The sequence below is a fragment of the Salvelinus namaycush genome, chromosome 11 (genome assembly GCF_016432855.1).
Source record: "Salvelinus namaycush isolate Seneca chromosome 11, SaNama_1.0, whole genome shotgun sequence".
Taxonomy (NCBI): Eukaryota; Metazoa; Chordata; class Actinopteri; order Salmoniformes; family Salmonidae; genus Salvelinus; species Salvelinus namaycush.
Genome location: NC_052317.1, coordinates 32087291 through 32113089, shown reverse-complemented (window position 1 = coordinate 32113089; position 25799 = coordinate 32087291). Strand labels below are relative to the sequence as shown.

The 25799-nt window shown below is 43.1% G+C and overlaps 1 protein-coding gene across 5 annotated transcripts in view; it reads right to left on the bottom strand.

Moving 5' to 3' along the window:
- LOC120056022 (transcription factor E2-alpha-like) overlaps positions 1–25799 on the bottom strand; it is a 47917-nt gene that overhangs the window by 17719 nt on the left and 4399 nt on the right. For all 5 annotated transcript variants that reach the window (XM_039004155.1, XM_039004151.1, XM_039004154.1 and 2 more), the window contains exons 2-8: positions 20948–21044; positions 19812–19884; positions 9099–9172; positions 7360–7435; positions 6813–6853; positions 6316–6445; positions 5562–5611 (exon numbers count right to left, since the gene is read on the bottom strand). In XM_039004155.1, the coding sequence (XP_038860083.1) occupies positions 5562–5611; positions 6316–6445; positions 6813–6853; positions 7360–7435; positions 9099–9172; positions 19812–19884; positions 20948–21001 (498 nt within the window). In that variant the 5' untranslated portion in view covers positions 21002–21044. The remainder of the gene's footprint in view (positions 1–5561; positions 5612–6315; positions 6446–6812; positions 6854–7359; positions 7436–9098; positions 9173–19811; positions 19885–20947; positions 21045–25799) is intronic.

Below are 25799 nucleotides of genomic sequence, written 5' to 3'. Positions count from 1 at the left end.
ATGAGTGATGGTTGTAGATATGTATAGGGGTAAGGTGACAGGGATACTGGAGTGATGTGGTAGATATGTATAGGGGTAAGGTGACAGGGATACGGAGTGATGGGGTAGATATGTATAGGGTAAGGTGACAGGAGAGATGAGTGATGGTGTAGATATGTATAGGGGTAAGGTGACAGGGATACTGGAGTGATGGGAGGTAGAATGTATAGGGGTAAGGTGACAGGGAGAGATGAGTGAGGGGTGTATGTATTGGGTAAGGTGACAGGGATACTGGAGTGATAGAGGTAGATATGTATAGGGTAGGGGGCAGGGATACTGGAGTGATGAGAGGTAGATATGTAGAGGGTAAGGTGGACAGGGATACTGGAGTGATAGAGGGTAGATATGTATAGGGGTAAGGTGACAGGGATACTGGAGTGATGGTTGTAGATATGTATAGGGGTAAGGTGACAGGGATACTGGAGTGATAGAGGTAGATATGTATAGGGGTAAGGTGGCAGGGATACTGGAGTGATAGAGGTAGATATGTATAGGGGTAAGGTGGCAGGGATACTGAGTGATGGAGGTAGATATGTATAGGGTAAGGTGACAGGGGTAGGGATACTGGAGTGAGGAGGTAAGATCTGTATAGGGTAAGGTGACAGGGATCCTGGAGTAATGGAGGTAGGTAGGTGTAGGGTGTAAGGTGACAGGGATACTGGAGTGATAGAGGTAAGATATGTATAGGGGTAAGGTGACAGGGATACTGGAGTGATGGTGGTAGATATGTATAGGGGTAAGGTGACAGGGATACTGGAGTGATGGTTGTAGATATGTATAGGGGTAAGGTGACAGGGATAGATGAGTGATGGTTGTAGAAATGTATAGGGGTAAGGTGACAGGGATACTGGAGTGATAGAGGTAGATATGTATAGGGGTAAGGTGACAGGGATAGATGAGTGATGGTTGTAGATATGTATAGGGGTAAGGTGACAGGGATACTGGAGTGATGGTTGTAGATATGTATAGGGGTAAGGTGACAGGGATACTGGAGTGATGGTTGTAGATATGTATAGGGGTAAGGTGACAGGGATACCGGAGTGATAGAGGTAGATATGTATAGGGGTAAGGTGACAGGGATCCTGGAGTGATGGTGGTAGATATGTATAGGGGTAAGGTGACAGGGATACTGGAGTAATGGAGGTAGGTATGTGTAGGGGTAAGGTGACAGGGATACTGGAGTGATAGAGGTAGATATGTATAGGGGTAAGGTGACAGGGATACCGGAGTGATGGTTGTAGATATGTATAGGGGTAAGGTGACAGGGATACCGGAGTGATAGAGGTAGATATGTATAGGGTAAGGTGACAGGGATACTGGAGTGATGGTGGTAGATATGTATAGGGGTAAGGTGACAGGGATACTGGAGTGATAGAGGTAGATATGTATAGGGTAAGGTGACAGGGATACTGGAGTGATGGTGGTAGATATGTATAGGGGTAAGGTGACAGGGATACTGGAGTGATAGAGGTAGGTATGTGTAGGGGTAAGGTGACAGGGATACTGGAGTGATGGTGGTAGATATGTATAGGGGTAAGGTGACAGGGAGAGATGAGTGATGGTTGTAGATATGTATAGGGGTAAGGTGACAGGGATACTGGAGTGATGGTGGTAGATATGTATAGGGGTAAGGTGACAGGGATACTGGAGTGATGGTGGTAGATATGTATAGGGGTAAGGTGACAGGGAGAGATGAGTGATGGTTGTAGATATGTATAGGGGTAAGGTGACAGGGATACTGGAGTGATAGAGGTAGGTATGTGTAGGGGTAAGGTGACAGGGATACTGGAGTGATAGAGGTAGATATGTATAGGGGTAAGGTGACAGGGATACTGGAGTGATGGTGGTAGATATGTATAGGGGTAAGGTGACAGGGATACTGGAGTGATGGTTGTAGATATGTATAGGGGTAAGGTGACAGGGATACTGGAGTGATGGTTGTAGATATGTATAGGGGTAAGGTGACAGGGATACTGGAGTGATGGTTGTAGATATGTATAGGGGTAAGGTGACAGGGATACCGGAGTGATAGAGGTAGATATGTATAGGGGTAAGGTGACAGGGATCCTGGAGTGATGGTGGTAGATATGTATAGGGGTAAGGTGACAGGGATACTGGAGTAATGGAGGTAGGTATGTGTAGGGGTAAGGTGACAGGGATACTGGAGTGATAGAGGTAGATATGTATAGGGGTAAGGTGACAGGGATACTGGAGTGATGGTGGTAGATATGTATAGGGGTAAGGTGACAGGGAGAGATGAGTGATGGTTGTAGATATGTATAGGGGTAAGGTGACAGGGATACTGGAGTGATGGTGGTAGATATGTATAGGGGTAAGGTGACAGGGATACTGGAGTGATGGTGGTAGATATGTATAGGGGTAAGGTGACAGGGAGAGATGAGTGATGGTTGTAGATATGTATAGGGGTAAGGTGGCAGGGATACTGGAGTGATAGAGGTAGATATGTATAGGGGTAAGGTGGCAGGGATACTGGAGTGATAGAGGTAGATATGTATAGGGGTAAGGTGACAGGGATACTGGAGTGATAGAGGTAGATATGTATAGGGGTAAGGTGACAGGGATACTGGAGTGATGGAGGTAGATATGTATAGGGGTAAGGTGACAGGGATACTGGAGTGATAGAGGTAGATATGTATAGGGGTAAGGTGGCAGGGATACTGGAGTGATAGAGGTAGATATGTATAGGGGTAAGGTGACAGGGATACTGGAGTGATAGAGGTAGATATGTATAGGGGTAAGGTGACAGGGAGAGATGAGTGATGGTTGTAGATATGTATAGGGGTAAGGTGACAGGGATACTGGAGTGATAGAGGTAGATATGTATAGGGGTAAGGTGACAGGGATACTGGAGTGATGGTGGTAGATATGTATAGGGGTAAGGTGACAGGGAGAGATGAGTGATGGTTGTAGATATGTATAGGGGTAAGGTGACAGGGATACTGGAGTGATGGAGGTAGATATGTATAGGGGTAAGGTGACAGGGATACTGGAGTGATAGAGGTAGATATGTATAGGGGTAAGGTGGCAGGGATAGATGAGTGATGGTTGTAGATATGTATAGGGGTAAGGTGACAGGGATACTGGAGTGATGGTGGTAGATATGTATAGGGGTAAGGTGACAGGGATACTGGAGTGATGGTGGTAGATATGTATAGGGGTAAGGTGACAGGGATACTGGAGTGATGGTGGTAGATATGTATAGGGGTAAGGTGACTAGACATGAGGATATATGATAAACAGAGTAGCATCAGTGTATAGGATGATTGTATGCGAGTGTGTGTGTGTGTGTATATATATATATATCTATGGTTGTAGATATGTATAGGGTAAGGTGACTAGACATGAGGATATATGATAAACAGAGTAGCAGCAGCGTATATGATGATTGTACACTCGCATACAATCAGTATAAATGTGTGAGCAAATTAAGTGAGCGTATGTGCGAGTGTGTTGGAGTGCCAGTGTGCGTGAGTGTGTAGAGTCCTGTGAGTGTGCATAGAAAGTGCAAAAATACAAGGGTCAACCCAGATAGTCTGTGTAGCCATTTTGTTAGCTATTTAGCAGTCTTATGGCTTGGGGATAGAAGCTTTTCAGGAGCCTGTTGGTGTCTATGGCTTGGTTGGCTGGAGTCTGTAACATGGTCTTTTCTAATGATTCCCAAGTGATCTGAAATAGTAGACTGTGTGTGGTCAAAACCTTGTATCCTGTCTTGATTAGGCCACCCACCCACACACACATTGAACACTGCTCAAATGGTTGGTATGTCAATTGAGGAGTACATTTTTACTATCTCTTTTTACTACTTAATTCAAAATCAACAGCCTCTGTGGCATTTGAGGACACTGGGGCTTTGTCTTTACTATTGAACTAAGCAGTGTGGAAGGTTTTCTTAGGGGATGTTCTGTTACTAAGACAACAAACAGATTTTAAACAGACAAGAATTCCACACACACAGTTATAGTAAAGTAGCCTTTTGGTCACATGTTAACTACAGCTAACCTCGGTGTAAACATACTTTTCTAGATTATTTAGCCTATACTCATGAAATGAACTAGCCTATACAAAGTACAAGAAACTCTGTGTGCTCCTGTACAATCTGCTGCATGTAGGTTCAGTAAACTGCCTTGAACCAATGACAGGGAGGCTGCCATTAACCCAGAACAATATCTCAAGTCCTTATAACTCCTTATGTTCCGTTACCAAGACAACAAATTCATTCTTTACTGGCTCAGAAGGAGCCATAAACCCAAAGTTTCTTCTCTGTGATCTCAGGGTCTTACGGCTAGGTTTGAGATGTATACGGTGTGTCTGTGCCAGTGTGTGTGGTGTGTGTGTGTGTATGCGCCCGCGTGTTACACACATTATCAAGTTGGTTCTGGTTAACACACATGATCCAGTCTTCTCTCTGGCTTACAGAGCATCACACAGAATTGATAGTTGTCTCTGGCATGTCACTAAAGAGGTGAAGGTCCTGAGGTTGTGAACTAGCAGATGCCACAGAATCAGCCCAATTCTGGCAGGCATGAGATAATAAAACTATGGGCCAGACGACTCAGTTCCTACACAGTGAAGTTGTTTCTCTAATTTGATTAAACAGAGAGAGGAAGAGAGGAATAGAGGGTGAGAGGAAGAGAGGAAGAGGGGGAGAGGGAATGGAGAGATGCACTCCTAATTACTGTGCCATCTGCCCATTCCTGGACTGCAGCCAACTCTACAGGCAGCTGGGATAGAGGGATGGGGGAGGGAGAAAAAGAGTGAGCTGGAGGAAAAGAGAACGGGGGAGGGTGAGAGAGAAACAGAAAGGAGGGTGGGAGCAAGTAGAACTCACAAGAGGGAGATGGAGAGAAAAAAAGAGGGAGGGGATAAAAATAAAAATATGGAAGGTGAACAGTCGACACTGTATAGAGGAGGTTTAGTGAAGTCATCAAGCCTCATTCTTTACCTTAAGCAATGGACGGGTGAGAATGCTGGGCTGGAAGGAATGCATGCACATCTATAAAATAAAATAGCCTACAAATAAAACCCACTATAAATACAGAAGTCTAAATAAATGAATGGGTGAATGAGTGGGGCTCCGTTGATTTTTTCACCTCGTTGGCAATGCAAAAGCACACAGCTGTGGGGCTGGAGGCCCTCTCTCTCTCTGCCAGTTTGGCTGCCGTTCTAAAATCCGGGGTTATAGTCTGGGGATTGGTGTGCGTCCACATTACACACACTGACAATGAGGGCTGGGAGGCAGTTTAGGCATGGGGGATGCAGAACATGTGTGTGTAAGGGAGTGGGTGGGGTGAATGTTTTAGATGAGGAAGCATTCCTGAGAGTGAGTGGGGAAAGGTTTGAATATGGTTGGGCGACAAGGTTTCTTGCGTAGGTGGGCTCATTTTGGGTTGGAAGGGGCAAAAGATCCGAAACAGGTGTGTGTTCTTCAGGGACAATAGGCAGACTAAGGTGTGGCAGTCTGGTACGAGGAGGTAATGGTGGGAGAGGGGGGCAGTACTTACTGAAGAGGGCAGGCCAGGGGGAACTTTCCTGATCTTTTTTGGCTGGCCATCTGAGGAGACACACACAGTGAGTACATAGATGAAACAACAGAGTTATGAATGCAGTGTTAACAGTTCGGGCATATCGATGAATGGGTTCATTCATGCTGTGAATGGGTTCATTCATGCTGTCCATTAGGTAAGCTCTGTGCTGGTAGGAATATCTGTCTTTATGAGCCCTTATAAATGCCTTAATCAAACGGAATCTTATCTTATCCAACCAGTGTGTTTATGCAACGGTGTCACCCCGCCGCTCCTCCCATTGAACCCCTGGCTAGTTTAGCAGAAGTGAGAGTTCTCTGGTTGTTATTTTAAACATCAGTAGGAGAAGTGAGGGTAATCACAGTCCTACATATACACCAGAGTAAAGAGCAACTCCTTCACAGAGTAATAGTATTAGTGGAGTGGATATGGTCGTGAATTCCATGTGATTTTACACGGACCTGCCAATTAGGTGACACTATGAATTGTTTCATGTAATTCAACTGCAGTAAGCATTAGCAGTAGAAATAGAACTGGAATTAAAAAACACCCTCCAATATGACCAGAAGGAAACACCATGGAACACTGCTTTACATTGGAACACTGCTTTACATTGGAACACTGCTTTACATTGGAATGTCGATTCTACATTGGAATGTCGATTCTACATTGGAATGTGTGCTCCATCTCCCTTGCATTCTATGGGATAATATTATGTGGTTTCTGTCCTTACCCATGCTCTCCTGGGTGGATCTCCTGCGAGGATTGAACTGGGAGGGGTAGAACTGGGAGCCAGACTTCAGACCCGAGGGGGACAGGGCATCAGGACTGGGCATGGGCATCTCACTGGGCATAAAGCCCGGCTACACAGGAGGAGAGAAGACCAGGTCAGTCCCACAAATACTGCTAGAGATAGTAATGTTGAGAGAGGACGAGGGGGAGAGGGGACGAGAACGACGAGGAGACAAGGGGAGCAGGATGAGGGGATGAGAAGGACGAGGGGAGCAGGAGAGAGGATGAGAAGGACGAGGGGAGCAGGAGAGAGGATGAGAAGGACGAGGGGAGCAGGAGAGAGGATGAGAAGGACGAGGGGAGCAGGGGAGAGGATGAGAAGGACGAGGGGAGCAGATTCACAATAAAAATCACTCAGCTGAAGAGACCACAGCTACAGATGGGAGAACTAGTCACAAGAGCGAAAAACCAAGTTGGAAGAGAAGCGACTGATTTTACCTGTGCTCCAAAAGAAGAGTAGGGTCCTCGCTCAGCTTTGCCTGTAAAAACAGAAAGAGGGACAATCAGGGCAGGACATGGTAAAAACCTTTAAAGGCCGTTTCACTCATCTCCAGCACATTAACAACCAATCTGACCTGTTCCCCTTTCTCCAGTTGGGCGCCCCTTATCTGCCACCCGCCCGCCGTGTGAGGTGCTCTATATGAAGGGTTGTATTTATGACTTTAGACAGGAGCAAAACAACTTGGCTCGTTATAGAGGGTCCGGGGGTAATTAAAGCCTAACCCCCATCTCTGCTCTCCTGACAGCTCAGCTGAGAGACACACAAACATGCTACACTAATCCCTTGGGAGAGGTTTGTTTGTGCTTGGGTGCTCCTAAACCCCTCAACCCCACCCTAAACCCCTCACCCCCCCCACCCTTTGTCATGATGGGGACGTCCAATCAGCTGAGCTCAATTAAATGGAAGGCCAGGGAGAGAACCTGTTCCAGATACAAGATCTAAAACATAGGCCAGGATGGAGGAAATATATTCAGATCTCCTTACCCACAATTCCTGAGCCGAACATAGGGGTGGAAGCCAGGCATTCATGCTCATTGTAATGAGTTCCTTCACCATAACCCTGGAGGGAAGAAGAGAAAGAAACAGACAAAAAGAAAGATGAAGAATTTAAATCAAATGCTGTGTCTTAAAACAGATTCAACATGACCATCTACAAGCAAAACGCACTGTGCCTCTGAGCTCTTTGGACCAATCTGTTACATCCAGATAAGATTAGTCATATGGATGAGTAATATCCCCGGTGGACGATATCAGGGTTATGGATTAGTGATATCCACGGTGTAAGAACATGTCGATGTTGATACACTACATGACCAAAAGTATGTGGACACCTGCTTGTCGAACAGCTCATTCCAAAATCATGGGCATTAACATGGAGTTGGTCTCGCCTTTACGGCTATAGAAGCCCCCACTCTTCTAGGAAGGCTTCTAGGAAGGCTTTTAACTAGATGTTGGAACATTGCATGACTTGCTTCCATTCAGCCACAAGAGCATTAGTGAAGTTGGGCAATTAGGCCTGGCTAGCAGTTGGTGTTCCAATTCATCCCAAAGGTGTTTGATGGGGTTGAGGTCAGGGCTCTGTGCAGTCCAGTCAAGTTCTTCCACACAGCTCGACAAACCATTTTTGTATAGACCTCGCTTTGTGCATGGGGACAATGTCATGCTGAAACAGGAAAGGGCATGCCCCAAACTGTTGCCACAAAGTTGGAAGCACAGAATTGTCTAGAATGTCATTGTATGCTGTAGCGTTAAAATTTAAATTCACTGGAAGGGGCCTAGTCCAAACCATGAAAAACAGCGCCAGACCATTATTCCTCCTCCACCAAACTTTACAGTTGGCACTATGCATTGGGGCAGGTAGCGTTCTCCTGGCATCCTCCAAACTCAGATTTGTCCGTCAGACTGCCAGATGGTGAAGCGTGATTCATCACTCCAGAGAACGCGTTTTTCACTGCTCCACAGTCCAATGGCGGCGAGCTTTACACCACTCCAGCTGACGCTTGGCATTGCACATGGTGATCTTAGGCTTGTGTTTCGGCTGCTCGGCCATGGAAACCCATTTCATGAAGCTCCCGACGAACAGTTCATGTGCCGACGTTGCTTCCAGAGGCAGTTTGGAACTTGGTAGTGAGTGTTGCAACGTGCTTCAGCACTCAGCGGTCCCGTTCTGTGAGCTTGTGTGGCCTACCACATCGCAGCTGAGCCATTGTTGCTCCTAGATGTTTCACTTCACAATAACAGCAATTACAGTTGACCGGGGCAACTCTAGCAGGGCAGAAAATGGATGAACTGACTCCTTGAAAAGGTGCCATCCTATGACGGTGCCACGTTGAAAGTCACTGAGCTCATCAGTAAGGCCATCCTACTGTCAATGTTTGTCTATGGAGATTGCATGGAGGTGTGCTCGATTTTATACACCCGTCAGCAATGGGTGTGGCTGAAATAGATGAATCCACTAATTTGAAGGGGTGTCCACATACACTTGCACTATATATTGGGGCGGCAGCGTAGCCTAGTGGTTAGAGCGTTGGACTATTAACCGAAAGGTTGCAAGTTCAAATCCCAGGGCTGACAAGGTACAAATCTGTCGTTCTGCCCCTGAACAAGGCAGTTAACCCACTGTTCCTAGGCCATCATTGAAAATAAGAATTTGTTCTTAACTGACTTGCCCAGTTAAAGGTAAAAAATCTAATAAATATACACAAAAGTGCAGTGTCCCTTACCCGTCCCTGGTTGAAGGAAGGGCTGTTCTGTTCTCCAGATGCCCAGGGGGTAGAACCGCTTCGCTCATCCATACCTAGAACACAGAACACAGGGTTAGACCTTAGAGGTGTTGGACTGGAAAAGGAGGGAGAAAAGGACCAACTAAATACTTAATCTAAATAACCCCTAGTCCCCCCCACCCGAGTATTGATAGGTTTGAGTGGGTTGGAAATGTGTGCAGAATATGCCAAAAATTCCACCCAGCCAATCAAGGTGGAGCATTACCATAACCTCAATACCTATCCAATCTTTTCAGATCCAGAAGATAGAGGCACTGCAGCTTCCGAACTGCCTGGGAGTGCTATAAAAACCTTTGGCTACTTCAGTAACCACTTCAGCTTCCAGTGTCCGCTCTGCCACCAACATGCTGACGCGGGTTGATTTTGTCTAGACACGATCAGGACACGCATGTTGAAATATCAAAAATTAACTCTGAACCAACTATATTAATTTGGGGACAGGTCAAAAAACAATTCATGGCAACATTTATGGCAATTTAGCTAGCTAGCTTGCTGTTGCTAGCTAATTTGTCCTGGGATATAAACATTGGATTGTTATTTTACCTGAAATGCACAAGGTCCTCTACACCGACAAAAGGGTAAACAGAGTTTGTTTCTAGTAAATCGCACCTCCTTCAGGCTTCTTCTTTAGACTTTATATGGGGGTTGGCAACCAACTTTAATTTAAGGTGCATTGCCACTACCGACTGGAGTATGGACCTCAGTTCATCTTTCAATCACCCACGTGGGTATATGCTCCTAAAAACCAATGAGGAGATGAGAAAGATGGGACTTGCAGCGCTTCAAGCGTCATAAATAGAACCAAGTTCTATTTTAGCGCCTGGCTACGCAGACGCGTGTGAGCAGTGTGGGTGCAATGATTGAAAAACATGTTAACTCTGTCTTTCAAAGATAAATCATAAAAATCCAAATAACTTCACAGTTCTTCATGGTAAAGGGTTTAACTTCTTTGGGGTAGGGGGCAGTATTTTCACGTCCGGATGAAAAGCGTGCCCAGAGTAAACAGCCTGCTACTCAGCCATAAAAGCTAGAATATGCATATTATTAGTAGATTTGAATAGACAACATTCTGAAGTTTCTAAAACTGTTTGAATGATGTCTGTGAGTATAACAGAACTCATATGGCAGGCAAAAACCTGAGAAAAAATCCAACCAGGAAGTGGGAAATATGAGGTTGGTCGATTTTCAACTCAGCCCCTATTGAAGATACAGTGGGATATTGGTCATGTTGCACTTCCTAAGGCTTCCACTAGATGTCAACAGTCTTTAGAGCCTTGTCTGATGCTTCTACTGTGAAGTGGGGCCGAATGAGAGAGTATTGAGTAAGGTATACCATGAGCTAAACATGCGCTGACCATGCGCGTTCATGTGAGAGCGAGTTCTGTTCCATCGCACTTCTGAAGACAAAGGAATTCTCCGGTTGGAACATTATTGAAGAATTATGTTAAAAACATCCTAAAGATTGATTCAATACTTAGTTTGTAATGTTTTTACGGACTGTAATATAACTTTTAAAAACTTTTCGTCCGTACTTTCCGCTGGACTTGCACGCGTGTCGTGAGTTTGGAAAGTGTACTGAACACTAGAACAACAAGGAGGAATTTGGACATAATCGAACAAAACAAACATTTATTGTGGAACTGGGATTCCTGGGAGTGCATTCTGATGAAGATCAAAGGTAAGTGAATGTTTATAATGTTATTTCTGACTTCTGTTGACTGCACAATATGGTGGATATATTTTTGTCTTGATTGGGCTCTGAGCGCCGACCTCAGACTATTGCATGGTTTGCTTTCGCCGTAAAGCTTTTTTGAAATCTGACACAGCGGTTGCATTAAGGAATAGTGCATCTAAAGTTCCATGCATAACACTTGTATTTTCATCAACATTTATAATGAGTATTTCTGTAAATTGATGTGGCTCTCTGCAAAATCACCAGATGTTTTGGAACTACTGAACGTAACGCGCCAATGTAAACTCAGATTTTTGGATATAAATATGAAATGTACCGAGCAAAACATACATGTATTGTGCAACATGAAGTCCTATGAGTGTCATCTGATGAAGATCATCAAAGGTTAGTGATTAATTTGATCTATATTTCTGCTTTTTGTGAATCCTCTCTTTGGCTGGAAAATTGGCTGTGTTATTCTGTGAATAGGCACTCACCTAACATAATCGTTTGGTTTGCTTTCGTCGTAAAGCCTTTTTGAAATCGGACACTGTGGCTGGATTTACAACAAGTGTATCTTTAAAATGGTGTAAAATACATGTATGTTTGAGGAATTTTAATTATGGGATTTCTGTTGTTTTGAATTTGGCGCCCTGCAGTTTCACTGGCTGTTGACGAGGTGGGACGCTACCGTCCCGCGTACCCTAGAGAGGTTAAACACTGTTTCCCATGCTTATTCAATGAACCATAAACAATTAATGAACATGCACCTGTGGAACGGTCGTTAAGACACTAACAGCTTACAGACGGTCTGCAATTAAGGTCACAGTTATGAAAACTTAGGACACTAAAAAGAGGCCTTTCTACTGACTCTGAAAAACACCAAAAGGAAGATGCCCAGGTTCCCTGCTCATCAGTGTGAAGATCGCCTATGGGCACAAACCCACCGTCACTGGACCAGACAGGACTGGCAAAAAGTGCTCTTCACCGACGAGTTGCGGTTTTGTCTCACCAGGAGTGATGGTCGGATTCGCATTTATCGTCGTAGGAATGAGCGTTACACCGAGGCCTGTACTCTGGATCAGGATCGATTTGAAGGTGGTTTGGGGCGGTGTGTCACAGCATCATCGGACTGAGCTTGTTGTCATTGCAGGCAATCTCAACGCTGTGCGCTGCAGGGAAGACATCCTCCTCCCTTATGTGGAACCCTTCCTGCAGGCTCATCCTGACATGACCCTCCAGCATGACAATGCCACCAGCCATACAGCTTGTTCTGTGCGTGATTTCCTGCAAGACAGGCATGTCGGTGTTCTGCCATGGCCAGCAAAGAGCCCGGATCTCAATCCTATTGAGCACGTCTGGGACCTGTTGGATCGGCGGGTGAGGGCTAGGGTCATTCCCCCAGAAATGTCTGGGAACTTGCAGGTGCCTTGGTGGAAGAGTGGGGTAACATCTCACGGCAAGAACTGGCAAATCTGGTGCAGTCCATGAAGAGGAGATGTACTGCAGAACTTAATGCAGCTGGTGGCCACACCAGATACTGACTGTTACTTTTGATTTTGACCCCCCCTTTTGATTTTGACCCCCCCCCTTTGTTCAGGGACACATTATTCCATTTCTGTTTGTCACATGTCTGTGGAACTTGTTCAGTTTGTCTCAGTTGTTTAATCTTGTTATGTTCATACAATTATTTACACATGTTAAGTTTGCTGAAAATAAAACGCAGTTGACATTTCTTTTTTTGCTGAGTTTGTGTGTACAATACATTTATTTTGCTACGGGAGCAGTGTGGTCAGCATGTTAGTGTGGCTAAGAGCTGTAGGAAGTTTGAATAATTAACAAGCATGAGGCTCCTACAATCATCCTCAACATTTGTCATTCTCCCACTTCACTCCTTTACATTTTTCCATGGCAACGCAGTGGCAGTTAATATCCCCATCCCCTTACACCCTCGTTGCATGACAACAGACTAAGGGATACACATTAACAGAATGGACACAAGTCATTTAGCCATGTTGTCCCTGGTCAAATGATTAGCATTGAAAAAAGGGGAAAGTAGGGAGAGTGTTTTAAAGATTGGTGAAGCAGCAATTCTCTCCCTCCAACCTCCTCTCTTACCACTACCCAGCATCTCTGGGGGGAAGCTGTGGCTTAATTGTGGGCTGATCTGCATAATAGTGCATATTAATGAGGCTTTGCTCTATGAATATTCATTTTTTTTGTTTTGTTGTCTAATTAAAAAAACAGAGAGGCGGAGGCGAGCGGGTAGGAAGAAGACGATCAGCCATCGAGGAGAATGATGGTCCAGAGTGGAGTGAGCTGCTACATCACCGTGACAACTGATCTATAGGAGAGATGCCAGCAGAATGGCAGATGGAGGAGACGAGGGGCTTGTTGCCTCGACGTGATGTCACTCTCCATGTCAATCAGTAGTGAGGAAATGTACACAGCAGAGACATAGAACAGCACACATACGGACCAGTCCCTTCCTCTGCTGGAAATGACAACAGTGTTTCTCCTAGTCATTTCCCAGGGGGATCGCAAAGGCGCCAACGAAGGGATAGTTCACCAGGGACCTCACGATATCACCAAGCGCAGGTGCCGATACGATATGTATTATGATTCTATATGTAGTGTGATTCAAAACTGTGATTTTTTTAAATTTGATGTTCCAAACATATTTCTCACCATATGTCTGCTGCAGAGGGATTAGAGAGCTATGAGAAAACCAGTTTTGATCAGTCATTGAAATAAAAGTGCTGAAAACATATTGGCTCCCTATTTAAAAAGATGAACAACAAGCTATGAAGGAAAAACACTGAAGTTTTGGTGCAGGTACAGCCAACTAGCGCAAAATATTGCAATATTGTCAAAGCGATACGATCAAATATAATATCCCGATATGCAACTATCAATTCCCCCCCCCCCCCCCCCCCCCCCCCATCACTGAGTGTACAAAACATTAACACCTTTTCTTTCCATGTTAGACTGACCAGGTGAATCCAAGTCAAACCTATGATCCCTTATTGATGTCACTTATTAAATCCACTTCAATCAGTGTAGATGAAGGGGAGGAAACAGGTTAAAGGATTTTTAGCCTTCGAGACATGGATTGTGTGTGAGCCATTCAGAGGGTGAATGGGCAAGACAACATATTTAAGTGCCATTGAACAGGGTATGGTAGTAGGTGCCAGGCGTACCAGTTTGTGTCAAGAACAGCAACGCTGCTGGGTTTATCACGCTCAAAAGTTTCCCGTGTGTATCAAGAATGGTCCACAACCCAAAGGACATCCACCAACTTGACAACTGTGGGAAGCATTGGAGTCAACATGGGCCAGCATCTCTGTGGAACGCTTGACACCTTGTGGAGTCCATACCCCGACGAATTGAGGCTGTTCTGGGGGCAAAAGGGGGCGGTGCAACTCAATATTATGAAGGTGTTCCAAATGTTTGGTATTCACCCACATTTAAATGTAATCTAATAATAATATCCAATAATATATATATTTTTTAAACTTTGTCACAGCTTAGCATTTGTACCTTTTGGCATGTGCTAAACAGCTAGCCTAAAATCACCTTCTGACTACTTGTACAGACCACAGTCTAGATATCCACAAGATGCGTTAAACTTGAGGTTAACCATCTCCATAACCCTGTCGAGGGCTGCCAAGACAAACATTATGAGGACGTCTTGGTCTGGTCTCCTCCTCCTGCTGCTGCTAAACCAGGCCGGACCTCAGATGCCATCTTCACAAGCCACACAATCCACATTCCCCTCAAGTCAATACTATGAATGGGCGCCTAAAATGGAGTCATCTGAAGAATGTGGAAGACTTAGCATAGCCGCTGGGGTAGGAAATGAACACGGTGGGTATCCCTTACTGCTCTTTAGGAAGACTGACAGGTGCAAAGGAGGGGAGATCCAGATCTGAACTGACACCACGGGGATAAAGGAGAGCTCCGCAGGTACCTAGAACCCCTGGCCCCGGGCTATTCACATATTCTCCTGGGGAGGGAAAGGTGGACAGGAAGTAAGGAGGGAATGGAGAGGAGAGGGGGTTTGGAATGCATTGAAGGAAGTGCTCTCCTAGACCTTCTGGGTTAAGTTGTAAGTAGCATCACAACTCTTATTGCAAGGGATTTTTATGGTTGTCCAGGGATTTGAACTGTATTAAAAAAGGTATGGAGGGAAAGTTCATTTGAACCAGGGAGATACAAATATGAAGACTGTTTCACACCACACAAATGACTCACATTGAGAGGGAGAGCGCAAGTGAGCAACTCTGAAGTAAAACATCAAAATAGCTTTCATGCATATTCATTACGAATTCACATTTTTTTATTCCACATTTTCCTTCTAATTAACAGAGCTGCTGATTAGTAGATGAAGGAGAGAATAAGTGACAGACTCGTCTAAGTAGACTCCTCTGTATTGCTCAAACTTCAAATGGCTTCCTCCTACAAGTCGTTACCATGACAGCCTGATATAAGACACTACTACAACAGAGAAAACAACGGAGCTCCTGTCCACAAATCCCTGGTTTCACACATCCATAGAAATCGTTAGAAGAAAGGACCCCGTATTGAACTCCACATTCTAACTCTATGGACTCATTTAAAGTATGACAAATAAACCAATAATCTTGACAGTGGTTTGTCTACTATGTTGCAGAGCCATTGCTGACTAGAACAACCCTAACATACGTGATACACCTTAACCGCTTTTTATGGGGTTTGCCGGCGGGGAAACTTGTGTGCATGCGTGCGTACGTACGTCAGTGAATGTCTCAGAGAGCGAGAGGGTTGAGTCAGGACAGACACGTTCACTATAGCGAGCCTTCCCTTTAAACCCGGGCCTCACCACCCCTTTAAGAGACTGAGGCTGGTCTATAATTAACACAGGAAGAGATAGTGGAAACGGAGCAGTCAGTCTGAGTCACTGGCTCTGAGGCTACAGGACTAAAACACAGGGAACATGCAGACACATGTACACACTTACTGGTGTACTGTCCGTCTACACTTTCTTCTTTCTCCTGTATGACAGAAATGTGAGTCACCCAGACAAGGCAAAATGACTAATAAGTATTAAGGAGCGCGATTGTGATTTAAGGAATGTCTAGAATGGAAATGCAACAGTATGGTGTGTGATGCGTCTGAAATGATTCATAAGAGCTGGTGTTAAGATGCCGAGAGGTCAATATTAAAACACCAATTTTACATTCCAAACTTCAACACGATTAGGCATGCTACTTTCATATTGAAGATATTTTTGAAATCATTGAAGTTAGAAGCTACAAGTATTAGGCTAAATCCTTCAGAAAATGCTGACCTTAGTAGCGGGCTCAACGCAACTGGTACGCCTCTTTATATTCTGGACAATGGATGTTATGTTTAAAGCTCTGCGGTTTGAGCAGTCAGACATAGTATGCCTCTAGACCACACAAGGAATCCAATTCGTATGCAAATCTGATCGAGTTACTAAATGACCAATTCCATTTCCATTCACATGAAGGAAACTTCCTAAAGAACAGAAAGTTCATGCAAAACACACTCTGCTCTTCTGCATTTAGCCAAAGCCAGGGTTTAAAAATACCAGTTCAGATTCTCAGTTTCTGGTTGCCAGTAAATGAAACTTGGTTGGAAGTTAGGTGGCACCTCAAGGGAATCGCACATACCCACCTAATGTCAGAGAGAACCAGGGATGCATGACAGCTACTACGGGTAGAAGTCTGTCCTTGACACAGATCAATGATCAGTTTACCCCTCCCCCAAAACAGACCTTAGCCCAGTATCCAGGGTCAGGGTAAATTCATCCTAATCCATGAGTCCTTGACAATACATGGCAGCCATTTTACACCCGACAAGGATGAGCCTGAGCACCAGAGAAAAACAGCTCATCTAAATCAAAATCTATATAAAAAGGCAAAGCAGAGAAGATACTAACTAATGGTACCAAGGAGAAGGTATGGCAGAGAGATCCAGAACCTTCCCTCAGAAAGCCTCATCATTCTCATTGTGAAAATATGGGTGGGGTGAGGGGGCTGGGGGGTTCCTGGGTGAAATCATACACTGGGCCACATATGTTGCCTGCCTATCCAGTTCTCTCTCAGTGGCCAAGAACCTTTGTCTGGGCCTCTAATGAGCATTGTGGAGACCTGGGCTGAGGGCTGCCACACAATGCCAGGAGCAGCCGTTGGATTGAGAACAGTAAAGACCTTTTGTAAACGTGCACCTTTTGTTGCTACAAAAGAAGACCTAAGTGGCACTCAAGCTGTAGTTTGGGTCCCTGGCCTCAACCCTGCCTGTCCTTTTCATCTTATTTCGGCTACTTCAATATCCTGTTTCTTTTCAGTTAGGAGCTGAAAGGACCTACAGCAACGGTTCAGAGGTTCGAGGAGGGTGAATGAAGGTGGTGGAGGAGAGAGGATGAGGGCAAGTGATTGGGGGAAAGAGGGTTGAAGGAAGACAGTAGTTGGGATGTGGAGCATGGTTCTTGTGTTGATCTTTGGATGGTTGTCAACAAGAGGAGATGGGGCCTAGAGGGATGGTGGTTGACTGTAGGTGAGGAGGAGCAAAGAAACACAGAAATAGTTTTTCTTCCACAGGGTGAGAGGTGGGGGGTGAATAGGGTCATTTCCCATCACCCCTCCAGTCTTTACACCCTCAGTAGAGCATGATGGAGAGGCAGGGGACACCTGGAGGGGGAAGGGGCTGGTTCAGTCTGTTTTAACTAGCTTCTTTCCCTCATTAACAGGTGGGAGCAATATGGTGGAATGCTATCCAATCCTTTGAACCCTCACTGGTAATGAAGGACAGCATGCCATTTTGGCATATTTGGAGTATTGATACAGCTACTGGGATTTGACTCCAGACAGCACTCCCCACGAGGGCAGTAAGAAGGGCAGTAGGGGGGATGGAGGGGTCAGAGGTGAGACAGTGAGAGGGTTCTAGGAAGGAATAAGAGAAAGTGTAGTTAGGCCTGTAATAGCCAATCACTGTCATGCTGTGTCTTTAATAACCCTCAAATCAATTTCCGCAGCCCCACAGAAATCAAATTAGCATAATTAAAATCCCCATAAAAAATGTCCGTTTAAGATAGATATGCAGAGGGTTTGTTGTTGCATGGGCTAAGTCTCAATCCACCAAATCCGCCGCTATCGGCCTTCCGCATCTTTGGTGAAAGGTGGAAGAGCTACAGCGGTGTTTGTCAGACCACGAGACATCACGGAAATAGTCTTCTCACAAAAACGTCTGTAGCGTCGAACGGTTTGGCCTACAAACTATTATGACCCCTTTATGGATTAGTGAGACTCAGACAGCACCTTCCGAAAGTGTTCACATTTTGTTGTGTGACAGCCTGAACATTTATTAAATTGAGATCGTGTCACTGATCTACACATTATATACCATAGTGTCAAAGTGAATTAAAAAAACATTATAATCATAAAAAATGTAAACATGAAGTCCTGAATCAAAAACTATTCAAGCCCTTTGTTATGGCAAGCCTAAATAAATTCAGGAGTAAACATTTGCTTAACAAGTCAAATGAACTGCATGGACTCACTCTATGTACAATGGTGTTTAACATGACTTGAATGACTACCCCATACCCCTCTGTACACCACACATACAATTATCTGTAATGTCCCTCAGTCGAGTAGTGTATTTCAATAACCAAAAAAATAAAACTAAATGTAGGTCAATCGATCAGCCCTAATGTCTAGCAATGATCAACAACCAACTTCACAGAGCTTGAAGAATTTTTCAAAGAATATTGTGCAATCCAGGTGTGCAAAGCTCTTAGAGATTTACCTAGAAAGACTCACGGCTGTAGTCGCTGAAAAAGGTGATTCTAACTAGAAAGACTCACGGCTGTAGTCGCTGAAAAAGGTGATTCTAACTAGAAAGACTCACGGCTGTAGTCGCTGAAAAAGGTGATTCTAACTAGAAAGACTCACGGCTGTAGTCGCTGAAAAAGGTGATTCTAACTAGAAAGACTCACGGCTGTAGTCGCTGAAAAAGGTGATTCTAACTAGAAAGACTCACGGCTGTAGTCGCTGAAAAAGGTGATTCTAACTAGAAAGACTCACGGCTGTAGTCGCTGAAAAAGGTGATTCTAACTAGAGACTCACGGCTGTAGTCGCTGAAAAAGGTGATTCTAACTAGAAAGACTCACGGCTGTAGTCGCTGAAAAGGGTGATTCTAACATGTATTGACTCACGGCTGTAGTCGCTGAAAAAGGTGATTCTAACATGTATTGACTCACGGCTGTAGTCGCTGAAAAAGGTGATTCTAACATGTATTGACTCAAGAGGTTGAATAATCAAGATAAGATTTTTTTATTTATTATTATTATTATTATTTTTTTTTTACAAATGTTGGAATTTTTCTACTTTGACAGTGTATTGTGTAGATCATTGACACACACAAAAAAAGAACAAAGACAATTCAATCTATCTCCCACCTCGTAACAACAAATTAGAAAAAAGCCAAGTGGTGTGAATCCTTTCTGAAGGCATTTTACATGTTGGTTGTTTTGCTCTGCGACCCCCACAAGCATCATGTGACTCATCTGAAGTCGGTACTGCCGATCTGCTAACTTCTGTCTGAACGGTTTGGCGAACAAACTATTATGACCCCTCTATGGAAAGGTGAGTCTCTCACAAACATGTTGGTTGTACTGCTATAGAACACACACACGCCTCACCTGAAGGTAGCCCGGTACCAGTTAAAAAAATGAATGAATTACTTTCAGATAAGTAGAGGAAAGGTAGACGTTGACCAATTTTGATCATATTGGTTACATATGAGGAACATCCCGGGTTATAACGCTGTTGTACGATCACCTGAAGACCATTTTGACTGAAATTATTAAATGCTTGTACCATCCCTAGGCTTTATAAAATAAAAAATATGGGAGCCGCAAACCGTCAGTGCATATTGACTTTATTTTTGTATTAGAACCAAAGGGCTAGTCTTACCAGTGCCTCCGAACTGGCTGCTGGCTAGAGTGGTGGGCCTGTTCTTCCCATTCAACACCGGCGGTGCAAACATCTGAAACGTAGACAGACACAGTGTCAAAAACATTAAACCAGAGATGGGGTCAAAAAAAACTGCACTGAAGTCTTAAAAAATATAAAAAAATAGCAGAAGTCTCCTTTGGTATCTATGCTTTGGGAAATATCTACCCCGTGGCTAAACACTTCATCATTAGTAGTCACCTTCACTAGACTACATTAACCCAAGCTGCTTACTTAATAGACAAAGTACATTTAACCAATATGGCACGAGGGGGTGTGGTATATGGCCAATACACCACGGCTAAGGGCTGTTCTTATGCACGACGCAACATGGAGTGTCTTAGCCGTGGTATATTGGCCATATAGCACAAACCCCCGAGGTGCCTTATTGCTATTATAAACTGGTTACCAACGTAATTAAAGCAGTAAAAACACATGTTTTGGCATACCTGTGGTATACGGTCTGATATACCATGGCTTTCAGCCAATCAGCATTCAGGGCTCTAACCACCCAGATATAATAACTGTTATATTACACCTCTGATATTACATTGTTTGGTGCTAGGTGCCAATTTAACCTATCCGATAGAAGGATTTAGTCATTCTCAGTTACAACAGACTCCAGCAGCTGTCAACTGTGGGAAGCAATCTAAACATGCCAAGCTTGGGCTGACTCATTGATGCGAGTGACTCACAACAACTGCCCAATAACAACACAGACTGATTGATACCATGCTATTCTTCCATTTATGTACCAACCCATTATCTCAAATAATACAACAAAGCCCATGCACTCAAGTGCTCCACAACTTTTTTTTTCTTTTTTTTTATAGTAACAAGACCACATTTTGATTCAAACGGATCTTTGGCATGTCTATCTTGATGTGTGTAGAGAAACACTGTCTTGTTTATACAATAAAAAGCATAGGTTGAAGCAATTCAGTTTTTGCTGCCCATCCCTTCATAAGAGATTACGTATATTTGACTACAAACAACCTATTACTTTCTTGAAGGAAGGGTTCTGATCAAAGATTCTAGCATTATGGTCTAAGATATTCAAAGATATTGTAGGGCTGTTGACAGCCAAGATCTCTTACCGCGCTGAAATCCAGCAGGTCACTGAGCTCCTTGTCTGTCCCCACTGTAGCCATTCTCTGCTGCTGTTCCTTAGGCCCTCACAGTCTCAGCAATTGACTAGGGAGAGGGGAGAGGACTGTCATTTTGTGGGATAAGTCTGGATTAAGGTACAAATAGTTTAAATGGACCGAAGACAAGAGTCACAGTGTGACAAAAGTGTGAAGTCAAATACTACTCGATTGATTCCTGTGTAAAGGGTACATTTTCTGCTTCATGATTCAAATCCACCCCAAAAATTGCCTATACTGACATCAATATTCCTCTTTACTAACAATTAACTTGATTGCAACCACTTGTTTTACTGTGTGGTTGGTTAGACCTCTATTTGAAATAGATACACCACATTACAATGCCCCTTGGCAGAACATCACTTCATCACATTTGGGAGCGCATGTAGGAGGTGTTTCGTGATAAGAGACCTTGTCTGAAACCTAAAGACTCAAGTTTGCTCCCTGAGCAAACAAGGGGCTCCCATAAATAGGCTTTAGCCCAGTGGGCTAAAACGGTCTTTACGCGAAGGTGTATCTGGTCTGTTTGATACCCAGTCAGCCACATTAAATGCATAGAGCAGAGTAACTCCTTACGTCATGATGTAAATATCATCAGCATTGAGTCATCGTGATGTCACACACATCCTTCAATGGTCAACAAATCCAAAGTCAGGAAGGTACAGGTACAGAAACTACTGACAAACTTACACTCTGAGATGAACTACTACAGCATTGCTTCAATCATTGGGTAATACAGGTTGAGAGCCTTAATCAAATCTAGTGTTACATGGATTCTGATTTTTCCCTGTCCTAGCCCACATCAGACACACTAAGTGGAGTATAACTTCTGATTACACCACAAGGTCAATACTCAACTTTGTCCTCCCTGCGGGCTGCCTTGGCAACCTTAGAAACTAACCTGTTGGAAGAGAATTTCTCACCAACAAGCCACAGCATCAAAGGCTATTACATACAGTATGAAATGTCACACCAGTAACCCCAGATACTTAGGGGAAAAAACAAACCTAGTTATTTTCTGTTTCACAACCTTTTCCTGTTTGTACCTGATGAACACAACATAGGTCTTAAGTGCCTTTCTCATAAACTTCAGACAGTTTCCAAGGTAAATGTGACAAGACATCAATGTAGAGAATAAAAACTATGATTTGGGGGATATAAACAACAATTAATCCGAAGATTGACATGTGACATGTATCTAATAGAACAATTGAGAAATAATTAATCAGTTGGCATGTCCATGACATCTTGGCCTTACCTTCTTATGGCTGCAGGGGCAGTATTGATTAGCTTGGATGAAAGGTGCACAGAGGTGCCCATAGTAAACTGCCTGCTCCTCAGTCCCAGTTGCTAATATATGCATACCATTATTCACATTGGATAGAAAACACTCCGAAGTTTCAAAAACTGTTTGAATCATGTCTGTGAGTATAACAGAACTCATATGGCAGGCAAAAACCTGAGAAAAAATTCAAACAGGAAGTGGAAATTCTGAGGTTGGTAGATTTTTAACACGGCCCCTATTGAACAAACAGTGGGATATGGATGAGTTTGCACTTCCTACGGCTTCCACTAGATGTCAACAGTCTGTAGAACCTTGTCTGATGCCTCTACTGTGAAGTGGGGCCGAAGGAGACAGGAAATAGTCAGGTCTACCATGACCTGACCATGCTCTGACCATGTGCGTTCACATGAGAGGGAGCTCTGTTCCATCGCACATGTGAAGTCAATGTAATTCTCCGGTTGGAACATTACTGAAGATTTGTTAATAACATTCTAAAGATTGATTCAATACATCGTTTGACATATTTCTACTGACTGTTACGGAACTTTTTGACATTTCGTCTGCTTTTAGTGAACGCGCTTCCTGACTTTGGATTTGTTTACCAAACACGCTAACAAAAATAGCTATTTGGAAATTATGGACATTACCGAACAAAACTAACATTTCTTGTGGAAGTGGGAGTCCTGGGAGTGCATTCCGACAAAGATCAGCAAAGGTAAGTGAAGATTTATAATGCTTTTTATGAGTTTTGTTGACTGTACAATTTGGAGGGTAACTGTATGGCTTCCTTTTGTGGCTGAACCCTGTTCTCAGATTATTGAATATTGTGCTTTTGCCGTAAAGCTTTTTGAAATCTGACACAGCGGTTGCATTAATTAACCTCTTGAGAGTATAGGGGGTGCTGTTTCGACTTTGTGAAAATTGATCTCCAAATTAAACTGCCTCGTACTCAATTCTTGCTCGTACAATATGCATATTATTATTACTATTGGATAGAAAATACTCTCTAGTTTCTAAAACCGTTTGAATTATGTCTCTGAGTGAAACAGAACTCATTCTGCAGCACTTTTCCTGCCAGGGAGTGAGATTTCAGAAATCTCTGCCTCTGTTCCCAGGTCAGTTTATAAGTCCCTGTGAACGCTGTGGGGCTACAAGCACTGCCTACGCCTTCCTCTAGATGTCAGTAAGTGGTGACAATTTGAATGGAGTCGATTGCGCAATCTGGGACCTTATATTAGACCCTGGAGCGGAAGTACCTTTATTTTCAGCCTTGCGCTCGACGCAGAATGGACGTCGGACTGGCCTCCTTCCAAGCTTTGGTTTAGCCAGTTCTATACCCCCGGTCATGTTTTTATTCGTTATAGGTGTTAAAGACATCATAAGGTAGTTAATTTAAACCGATTTATAGCAATTTATATCAGTTTATTGCGATTTTCTGGCATTTCTTTGTGACGCACTTTCAAGAGTTGGACACTTTTCCGGTACATGCCGAACGTTAGTGGCCATTTCGACAGGACAAGAGGACATCTTTCGACCAAAAGACGATTGTTCTGGACAAAGGACACCTTTCCCAAGATTCTGATGCGAGTTCATCTAAAAGTAAGAACTATTTATGCTGATAAATCGTTGTTCTGTTGAAAAATGTTAAATGCATAAGCGGCCATCAATTTTTGGGTAGCTTCGCTTTAGCGCACCCTGTATTGCGCAGTAAGGTTAATTTTAAAAATGTAATTCAGCGATTGCATTAAGACCTAATTTGTCTTTCAATTGCTGTCCAACCTGTATTTTTTTAGTCAAGTTTATGAATAGTTTGATAAAAATAGGTGTCTTTCCAAGATGGCGCCGGACAGATTGCTTGAGTAGTTGGACACTATTTTCATTTTATAAGTACGATTTGTGCCGCTAAATATGCACATTTTCGAACAAACTCTATATGGATTATGTAATATGATGTTACAGGACTGTCATCTGAAGAATTCTGAGAAGGTTAGTGAAAAAATTAATATATTTTGGTGGTGATAACGTTATCGCTCTTTTTGCCTTGAATCAATGCTGGGGTGATGTTAGCTCATGTGGTATGCTAATATAACGATATATTGTGTTTTCGCTGTAAAACACTTAGAAAATCTGAAATATTGTCTGGAATCACAAGATCTGTGTCTTTCAATTGCTGTACGCTGTGTATTTTTAAGAAATGTTTTATGATGAGTAATTAGGTATTTGACGTTGGTGTCTGTAAATATTATGGCTGCTTTCGGTGCAATTTCTGATTGTAGCTGAAATGTAAACTATGATTTATACCTGAAATATGCACATTTTTCTAACAAAACATATGCTATACAATAAATATGTTATCAGACTGTCATCTGATGAAGTTTTTTCTTGGTTAGTGGCTATTTATATCTTTATTTGGTCGAATTGGTGATAGCTACTGATGGAGTGAAAAAATGGAGTAAGAAATTGTGTCTTTTGCTAACGTGGTTAGCTAATAGATTTACATATTGTGTCTTCCCTGTAAAACATTTTAAAAATCAGAAATGGTGGCTAGATTCACAAGAAGTGTATCTTTCATCTGGTGTCTTGGACTTGTGATTTAATGATATTTAGATGCTAGTATTTACTTGTGACGCTATGCTAGGCTATGCTAGTCAGCTTTTTTACTGGTGGGGGTGCTCCCGGATCCGGGTTTGGGAGGAACTAGAACTGCATTAAGAACAAGTTTATCTTTAATTCTATGTAAAACATGTATCTTTCATCAAAGTTTATTATGAGTATTTCTGTTATTTGACGTGGCTCTCTGCAATTTCTCTGGATATTTTGGAGGCATTTCTGAACATGGCGTCAATGTAAACTGAGGTTTTTGGATATAAATATGAACTTAATCGAACAAAACATATGTATTGTGTAACATGAAGTCCTAAAAGTGTCATCTGATGAAGATCATCAAAGGTTAGTGATTAATATTATCTCTATTTCTGTTTTTTGTGACTCCTGTCTTTGGCTGGAAAAATGACTGTGTTTGTCTGTGATTTTTTGTGACCTAACATAATCGTTTGTGGTGCTTTCGCTGTAAAGCCTATTTGAAATCGGACACTTGGGTGGGATTAACAACAAGATTACCTTTAAAATGGTATAAGATACATGTATGTTTGAGGAATTTTTATGAGATTTCTGTTGTTTGAATTTGGCGCCCTGCACTGTCACTGGCTGTTGTCATATCATCCCGTTAACGGGATTGCAGCCATAAGACGTTACTTACCTCTTTAATCTGCAAGTTCTACAAAGCAAACATTGGTGTCATGAAGCTTGACCGCTTGCTCTGAAATATGAGTTGTATTTTGATTTAAATAACAATTTTTAGGATATTGAAAAATAAACATGAATATTGAAAACACTATTTTTGATTTGGCACATTTATCAATGTATTGCTTTACATAATATACTCTATGGGAATATCAATGTTCCAGAGTGGGATCTCTGCTACTTTTAGCATTATGATCCAGTTTATAAGCATTTCCA